Below are 10,000 nucleotides of genomic sequence, written 5' to 3' on the forward strand. Positions count from 1 at the left end.
CAAGGAAAACATAATGCTGTCTTGAAATAAAGTTTTGTTATACAGCAACATGAATTGTGTAAAATAATGAACTTTTAAATGGGCAAAAGTCATGACCAAAAAAAAACAATTACAGTACATGACAAAATGTTGCAATGAGAGTTGAAGTAGGTGTATCCTTTTGCACTCCATATAATGAGTGATTATTGCAAACTGTGTCCAGGAAACGCCACTGAAATTGAAGAAAAAGTAAATATCTTACACTAATAGCGTTGCTGCCAAACCCACAGCTTTGGAAGCAGAAATTAGGCCTTCAGTCCAGTGGGAGTTCCTCGCATAGAATTCTTGTGGTGACGCCATGCCCTGGAGAGACACATAACCATGGCACAAATGGTCGCCGTCAGCTCATCAACAACAGCTTTTGGAAAATTAAAATTTTGGGGTATCATTGCTACATCCTTTATTTTTTTTGTGGGGATTGGGGATGGGTTGGAAGATGTAATGCTTTAAGAAAACAAAGTATGGCCTCATCATCTGTCCACTGGAAATGGTTACCACAACTCGTGATTCGGTATTATGATGACATGCAACATCATTCATCTGAAGCCATCCCATCTAGTAAAGTGCAATGTGTCTGAGGCACAGTATAGTCATTTAAGCAATGTGCGGCGAATCTATGAGAATCCCGATGTCAAGGCTTTTCGGGAGACAGCTCGGCTTTTAAGGTTTCGGGTTATGGCAAGTGATCGTAATTCATTATATCACAGCCTCTTATTCAATGGTGAATAGCGTGTTTGTCTTTGGTAACTAGCATAGCTCTGACTCTGTCACAAACACAATGCATTTGTTTTATTCAACAAATCATGTACCTTGGTATTGATGAACCTTGAAGACTGCAGTTCACAACTCCCTTAACTTGAGAATGTCATAAGCAATTATCCATCAGGTGAAAACATCATCATCTCTGCAAGTAACATTGTCATTACCTCATGCTTAACCAATGAGATATTTGCAAAATAAAATTATCGAGCTCAACACCCCTGGGTGAGCCTTGAGTGGAGTTTTTAAATGAAGAATGGTTGGGGCTTCAAGAACAGAACAATTTTTAAAAATAGTGATAAATTCAACGTGTGAAACGAAAGCTGCCTTCACACCCATCATCCCTGGTAACATTACCCCGAGCAATTTCCAAGAATTTTGATCGGGAGGAAAGTTTTGGCATTCACGTGAAAACAATTAATGCAGATCTAGTGACAGGTAGTGAACCGGAGGATGTCGTCGAAAGGCATGTCGGTGTGTCACGTGATCACTGTTGCCGCGTGGATTGCAGCAGAAAGCGCCGTTGGATTCAGGGTCGCATCCTCGAAAAACGAGTCATACATGGCCAGCCATCAGCAATGGTGGCGTGGCACCTGGGTTTATGGCTCCTAACAGTGGAGAGGTGGATATTTGGTATAATCCTACATGGGACGGCTCGCCAGCTCAACTTATGAGTTGAATGCATTCCACACTGGTTATGGTTACTGAGCCAGAAATACATCGGTGAATTGATTCCTTTCCAGAGGGGGCATTTCCACAAAGGCTTTTCATGCTTTCATGTTGACTGACACTGCGGGGAGCAATGTGGCAGTTGACACTGTATTTATCAGTGGGCGGCTCTGTGCTTTTCCTTTTATCAGAAACTGTGATTAAGCCAGAAGCATTTTGATTTCAATAACTCCTCGATTGTAGAAACCTTGCGAATCGTGTAAAGCATGCCAAAGATACCGCAAATGGGGTGGATGAGAAGCGAGCATCGCATGTTGGTCGGAACCTTTTGCAGCAAGTGCTGTTGCGGCACAGGGGTTCATGGTCAACAATTCAGTTATGAAGTGCTATTTTAATATAATGTGTGTTTGTGTGGTTGGTTGTTATCTCCATATGCGGGTTTTAGAAGGTGGAACGGAGCCCTCCCAGGTCTTGAAGTATCCACCTTCACACAGTTGTCTGTGCGTGTGTGTGTGTGTAATATTTACAATATATCATGTATAATGTGTTTATTATATGTATAATACATCACATATAATATGTATAATATGCCTCGTATAATATTTGTATACTCGTATGAAAGCCCATCAAAAATGACAAGTTGGAGTTATTTTATTTGAAACATTAAAGGAGACTGGAAGATATGTGTCGCAGCAAAACATTACACGTACATCATTTTAAATCACGACATGTACAAATGTGATCATATTTTCTTTATCTTCTGGGATGCTTTGTTTCGACAGTACAGCTTGTGAGCATGCCAAATTCTGAAACCTGGGCCTAACAACATCAGGGGTACTTATATCTTCTTTATTTATTAGACATCTTACGGAGGTAAATGAACACTCATTTTACACTGTGCATGTTACGCATCGCGTGCAGCGAATTTCACCTCCCTGCGCCTTGTATTTATTGTTATTTAAGAAAACGCTTCTGTACACCACCCTTGAGACTTGCTTTACAAGTCACTGTCTCCAATTTCAAGAGAAGAGATGTAATTACTCTTTTAAGGAAAATGTTTTTCGAGCTTTTTTTTATCCTCAAAAATAGATCAAAGAGAACACACAGCTGTGTTAAAAGATTGGCCATAAAAAAACCCTTCTTAAATCGTCCTTCTGAAGGGGGACATACAAATACACACTGTGTTTATATGGATAACATGTGCAACATGTCATGTATAATATGTGTATATAACGTGTGCAATATGTCACGTATAATATGTGTGTATATAAACCTTACTATAATTCACGGACCGGTGTGTGTTTGTTTGTTTGTCGCGCTACTCCTACAGTTTTGGGAAGATTCCATCCAGATTTGCTACATCGGATCTGCATGACCCCAATTAGTGTATGGAGGTGTTTTTTATTTGCCAGTGATCTTAGGGTGGAGGTTTGGGGGGGGGGGAGCAAATTCTCTATGTAAATGTGTATCGTGTTGTGCTACCCGAGTTGGGAGAGGGTATTACAAGTCCCCACCATTTACAGTATAGTATTCCTGTCCCCACTTTTTCCAGTGCAGTGTGGTGCATGGAATTCTAAGCAGTAGGCATGTTTTTGTTTCATACATGTGACTTGGGTTATTTTCTTTTAACTATTTTTGGGAGGGATTGAGGCTGCTGCCAGTTGCCTATACACTGTCCAAATAAAGGTATGTGTCAGTAGAACGTGTTGCATGATTGGAACAAGATCGCCCATAGGGCAGGTACTCTGCTCCAATGTATAATATGTCATGCACAGCATGTGTGTGTATAACAAGTGTAATATGTCATGTATATTGTGTGTATCTAACAATTTGTATAATATGTGTATGATCACAAATCAACATGAATGTATATAAATATGTATAATATGTGTATAAATCACAATCGTGCGTGTGCAAGTGTAAATCACTATTCATGTATGTGTGCATGCGTCTGTACGTGCCGCTGCCACCAGTCGCCATCTGCACTCATGAGTCTCCAAGACTGAACAGAGCCTTCCCTGGTCCTGAAGGATCCAACTTCACCCCAACAACGAACCACGACTCATGGACCAAGACGTCTCCTTCTCCGTGCTTCGTTTCCCACTGCATCCCTGAAGTGGCCTCTGGGGTATACCTGGGTAAGTCCAGTCTCGATCTTTTCCTTCTCATTGTCATCCTTCCTCTGTCTCAACCTTCCTCAATCTCGTCCTTCAATTTACGGGACAGAGTCGGCAAAACCCAGCAAGCTGTAAGGCAAGGCCAGGTCACCAAGCCATGTCCCAAAAACGTCGATCGGCACAACTATGTGCGCTCCCATGTCCCACCAAAGCTGCCGTCCTCGGCACAGTTCTCCCTCCCACTGAAGCTATTGTACATGGCACGGTCCTGGATTCCATGAAACGTGGTCCCATGTGGGTGGAACTTGACAAAAAGGGAGGCGCTAAAGCTCGGATTTTCATTCTCAGCATGATGTGATCAGCAAAACTGAACAAGCTGGAAGGCCAGGCTGTGTCCCAGACGATCCACACGACTGCGGGTGCCACATTCATGGCCCTCTGCCTCACCAAAGCTGCCATCCTTGGCTCGGTTCTCACTCCCATCAAGCCATGTATCTCATTCCCGTCAAAAGCGGCGCAGTTCTCGATCCCATAAACCTTGTTTCTCTCGTCCTTAATGGACGGAACTTTGCAAGAAGGAGTTTGCCAAAGTTCAGGCCTTCCCTCCCGGCAGCAGGAAGTCAACAAGTTCCACCAAGTTGTAGGGCCAGGCCATGTCACAAACACATGTTAAACGAACGGCGTGATACCGGGCACCTCGTGTGCATCTCATCTCATGGAGGCTGACGTTTTCGGCTCGGTCTTCAATGTCTTTGAAACTGATATATTTCACGTGGCCCTCAGTCCTCTCCATTCCAGGCGAGAGGGAGGTGACACATCATGCCCCCATCCATCCACCTCCCCTCCATGGCCACCATCGTGTGTGTGTGTGTGTGTGTGTTTAATGCAGAACCACCAACACAGCTAAGCGCAGCATCAGTCACTCTACCTGGCTATAGAAGCCTTTCTTTGGCAAAATCACCAGCCCACTCACTACAGTATATATACATATATAATATATATGTATATACAGTACATATATATATATATATATATATATATTATATATATACATACATACATACATACACATACACACACACACACACACACACACACACACACACACACGTACATACAATTGACCCCAAACACACTCCTCCAGCCAAAGAAGCTGTACAAAGCAACCCAAGAAGACCTACACAAGGTAAGCACTATGCTGTTTAAAACCCTTCCCAGAGGAGGAGGGGGAGATTGGGGCCATACTCTGTGCAGGGCGTTGGTGTTGCTTCAGCAGTCTCCTTGGCTATTGGGCACAATCCTGGACGGGTCGCCACTCCGACACAGTGTACCAGCATGCTGGAACGCATTTTGCCGACCTCGGAAGGATGATAGGCCAAGTTAACCCCACCTGGTATTAATTCAACAGCTGAGTGAGATTGAACTCAGGACCCTCAGATCCAAAGCCCTATTCATAAAGCCAACACCAGGCATACTTGCTGGCATACCTTCCCAGAGTTTCTCAACTACTATAAAGACATTCATACATCCCATTTGGGATTTTGACTTTCATACCTAAAAAACAACAACCTCCATTGACCTCGTGTTCAGAGTTCCTCGATGTTGTTTCGAGCAGTGAAAAGCATTGGCTGACATTTGGCGTTCTCCTTGGATTGTTGTATCTTTGAATTGCATTTTGTTAATTTTTCGACTGAATTCCATATTTAAAGAATTATATTTATTAGGTAAGCCTTTGTGGTTCTCCTTTTTGTGTACTTTATCCATGCACGTGCCAAGCAAGCCGTTTCTTAACAACTGTTTTGTTGGAGTGCTTAAGTCACTTGGCGAGCGCTCTACAATATTTCCACAGTCACTGAATACCGTATATCGATTGACTTGAACAAAGTTCAGGGGCATTCGTGTGCATTGTTGGCCACGTGTTGTTCTGTGGTGAAACAGGCGGTGGCTGGCTTGCTGAAATGTGAAATTTTATTTTCCACGATATTCTACTTTTTGTTCTTACATTATGGGATGCGTCACTTCGGCATTGATAAATACAAATAAAAATGAAATGTTTTGCTTTTAAAAATGTCTTCAAATGATTCGTGCATTACGTGGTGAAGCCACTTGGCACGCGTTCTCTAGGTATAAATTGCGATACCGCAGTTCTATATCGGAGGTTGGAAGGCAAAATAAATTATATGATCACAATGAGAAAATATATTTTCAGTTATGAAGTAATGAATCACCACATCATGACAGGAAAGCTGAGAGGTATGAATGCTCACTCTGTGTAACCTGGATTTGAACTCCGACCCAGCTACAAACTGTCATCCTGGTGTTTCACAGGCAGGGTGATTCATCAATATGTGTGTCGTCTCTCGGATGGCGAATAAACTGGGCGTCACATCTGCTGGACTCTCTCACACCTCTCCCTCCCTCACACCTCTCCCACCCAACCCTTCCCCTCTCTCTCACCTCTCTCTCTCTCCCCGACCCCTCCCCTCTCCCCCCCTTTCCTCTTCCCTCCCTCTCTCTCCAAACCCTTCCCCTGGTCTCTCACCCTTCCCCCTCTGTTGAGGAGACTGGAGCATGTACGAATCAGATTTGGAGGAAGCCGACCGGTGGAATGCAAAGGTCGCTGCATATAGGAACATGTTGTTGACTGCTATCTCCACAAGTGATGGCTGGGTTTCAGGAGATGAAACAGAGACCTTCCAGCTCTCAATTTCTTTGTGTAGGTGTGTGTCATTGATTGGTATCTTCATATGTGAATTTCAGAATGTGGAATTGAGTCCTCCCAGGGCGGGCTCAAAGTATCCACCTTCATTTTGGTAAGGGGTCATGATTCATGGACTAAGCTGTGAAGTTTTTTCTTCTCAAAGTTTTGTGTGGAGGGCTCTCCTCAGGATTGTCGCTGAGCCCCGGACAGCTTCCAACTGTAGTTCTTTGTAATAATATTCCTTGGAATGGTTTTTAATATCTCTGTGAGGTTCTTTGTCATCATTCCTGTAGCTCCAACTATCAGTGGTACAACTTTGGCATTCTTCAGCTTCCAGGATCATTTCACTTCATTCCTGAGGTCTTGGTATTTGGTCATTTTCTTGATTTCTGCATCATTTAGTCCAAAATCACTGGAATTAACTCCTCACTTAGCAATGCCTTCTTCTCTCATTTTTGTACCGAAGTATGATATCTGGTCGCAATGCTTTGTTTTCAATGTTCACGCTCGATGGGGTCATTAGGTTATATGTTAGCAGTCGGTACTTCCATGTTTTCGGTGATTGATTTTGGTTCATATTTCTACTAATTTTATTGAACTGGGATATCAAGTTTTGCAGATGTGCCAGCACATTACTTTATAAACTCTGCTTTGTCATTGTATGTACAGCTGTTCTGACATGAGGTGTGTGTGTGTGTGTGTGTGTGTGTGTGTGTTTGGTCATTAAGCACAACATATCATTCTCTTTGCTAATGCATCCTCCAACTCTCGCATTTCTCTTTTTGTTCTTCTCCCCCCCCCCCCCCCAACACACACCTCTCTCTCTCTCTCTCTCTCTCTCTCTCTCTCTCTCTCTCTCTCTCTCTCTCTCTCTCTCTCTCTCTCTCTCTCTCTCTCTCTCTCTCTCTCTCTCTCTCTCTCTCTCACTGAAACACACACACACACCCCTCCCTCCCGCAGTTTATTGGAACTTTTGGTGAGGCGTCGCTTTCCCCACCCCCATCCCCTTCCTCACTCTTTCCCCCTTCATAACTTCCTCCCCCTGCCCCTTAATATCCCTGTCAGCGAAGCAACGGGTTGTATTTGCTCGTGTGTGTGTGTGTGTGTGTGTGTGTGTGTGTATATATATATATATATATATATATGTATATATATATATATATATATATATATATATATATATATATATATATTAAGAGGCATTGACGATATTCAGTATATTCAAGACTATCATTGCACTTACCCTTCCACCGTCCACAATCTCCTTTTGCAGTTCCTTGGAAGCCAGTACAAGCTCACGGATAATCTGCAGTGCAGCAAACACCAAAGCTGTTAGGGTAATCGTATCCTGCAAATTGCATGCCTCGGCTTGACTGGTAACTGATGTTTAGTGCCATGGGTTGTGTTAAAAATTAAATGTCTCAATGCAAATAAATAAATAAATAAATAATAAAAATCCAGGTACAACATCATTTTGTCATTACCTGCATGAGGTGCGTGCAGGAGCTCAGCATGCTGTGGGGGCATATAGAAGAGGTAAGGATGGTTCATTGGGCAGGAGACATTGATGTAGAGCTTACAGTTTTGGGCACGTGATGAGAAGCCACATTGACAGAAGGGCGAAATGGAAAAAAACAAAACAAAACAAAACATAGCAGCAATACTGCATGCCAAACGACGTCACAACAAAGCATAACACCGTCATTTTTGATGAAACACAATGCTTTGCACCATGTAATATGGTGATGCAGCATTTTGCATCGTGGCATTTAATGCCATATACAGTTATTCATGTCTCCCACACTTTGAGCGCAGGATGGACAAGGACAGTTTGCCTTCTACCAAGCCAGCTCAACTTCCTGACGTACGCATGACAGAGTGGTGGGGATGTGGTGGTGGCAGGTGGATGGGGCGGAGGTAAACAGAGGGGTAATGGATGGTTGGCCGAGGCCATCACAAAAGCTAACTATTACTGCACAAAATAATTTCACGGTTTGGATCAACAAGACCACAAACACGTATCAAAGTGAATCACTATGTTCATTCATTCTCTGAAATAAATGATTTCATAATATAATTTCAGGATTTAAAACATTAAATGAAGAAAATGCTTGACATCTTAATTACCACCACTTAAATTAAGAACCTCCTTTCGATCGTCATACGGAAGGCAGGTCGAGGTGAGAGTGAGCGCTCACTGCTGCATGCTTGCACATCCTCAGGTCGTATGGCTTGTCCCTTCTCTCACCACCCCCAGATATATGGACCCGCTCGGGTGGTGTAAATCAAAGGTTTTGTACTCGAATTTATTCTGCCTTTGGCAGCTTGAAAGTCTCCAACATTGCGGTTGCTTTTATCGTTTAACCTCGTGCCCTGGATAATGGATCAAGCAGGTGTGGAGCCAGGCTGTATTATTAAAAAAAAACTTCTCAAAGTATGAAAATTCATGGCCTGTTAAAGTTAAAAAAAAATAAAAACACCAAAAAAACCCAGGTCCAACTACTTCATCAAACAGTTCATTCTGTCTATGTCACTCAAATCAATATCCCAGGAGAAAAGTAATCAGGGAAATAAAGTACAATGTTAAACTTTGTGCTGCCCTTTGGATTAATTACACCTCGAGTTTAAAATTGCTGCACCAACAATAGTGCAGCTCGTGTTGGGACTTGGTTTGTTGCTTCGGTAATATTTATATATTACATACAAGCGAAAGGAGGGAGGAAGAGGGGTTAGGAAACGGGTGTATAAATCACAATTTTGGGGGAAAAAAATAATTAATGCCCAAGTGTTTTAAAAATAATGTCAGCACACCTTCTTAGGATAATAGCGAGCCTGAAGAGCTCCGTGGACAACATTTGTGTCTGCACAAATGAAAGAAGTAAAAATTAAAAGGAACCTTAATGCTGGAGTGCGTGTAGGTACATGCACACACATGCACACGCACACACACACACACACACACCAATTATGGAGACAGTAAAAACTAGGTCCTCATATAACTAAGTACAAAGTAGAATTTGACGCAAATACTTTGATGGATATGACTCTGCCCATGTTAAATGTCAACCCTGCACTGTTACGTTTTGGGTTTTTTTTGTATCCATCGTCGAGGCTCATGTAAGAGCGACCACACATAACGTACAACAAAGTCTGATGTCAATACAAAGGTCACATGAAAAATTAAAGGTCTCTTGAGAGAGAGAAAAGGCATAAATAGAAGAAAGACAGCATCAGATGCTTCTCACTCAAGTTATGGTCTGCAAAATGATTTTCATATGGTACATGACCTTTGACCTGTTGAATATAAATTGAATCGGTTCGTCTTTGTCGTACAGTCCATAGTTATGGCAACTTTGGTCAAAACCCCTTTAGCGGTTCACTCCCATGCCTGGTGTTGGCTTAATGGTTAGGGTAGTGGGCTTGGGATCTGAGGATCCTGAGTTCAAACCCCCTCGGATTTTCAATGAATACCAGGTGGGTTGATTGCCTGTCATCCTTAGGAGGTCGGCAAAATGAGTACCAGCTTGCTGGTGTCCTGTGTCGGAGTGGTGACCTGTCCAGGATTGTGCCCAATAGCCAAGGAGACTGCTGAGGCAGCACCAACGCTCTGCACAGAGTATGGTCCCGATGGATGGATGGATGGTTCACTCCCCATCCCCACTCCCCTTCACCAACACGTCCTGTCGCAAAATGTGTGAGTTATCCCGTTAATTAA

General features: G+C 42.9%; 1 protein-coding gene across 7 annotated transcripts in view; it reads right to left on the reverse strand.

Annotated features, from left to right (window-relative positions):
- HIP1 (huntingtin interacting protein 1) overlaps positions 1-10,000 on the reverse strand; it is a 438,658-nt gene that overhangs the window by 36,883 nt on the left and 391,775 nt on the right. For all 7 annotated transcript variants that reach the window (XM_085858611.1, XM_085858616.1, XM_085858610.1 and 4 more), the window contains 3 exons: positions 7,770-7,800; positions 7,529-7,591; positions 242-342 (listed from right to left, as the gene is read on the reverse strand). In XM_085858611.1, the coding sequence (XP_085714737.1) occupies positions 242-342; positions 7,529-7,591; positions 7,770-7,800 (195 nt within the window). The remainder of the gene's footprint in view (positions 1-241; positions 343-7,528; positions 7,592-7,769; positions 7,801-10,000) is intronic.

This window comes from Eptatretus burgeri, chromosome 16 (assembly GCF_056783735.1).
Source record: "Eptatretus burgeri isolate ZD-2024b chromosome 16, Ebu_testis_v1, whole genome shotgun sequence".
NCBI classification, from domain to species: Eukaryota; Metazoa; Chordata; class Myxini; order Myxiniformes; family Myxinidae; genus Eptatretus; species Eptatretus burgeri.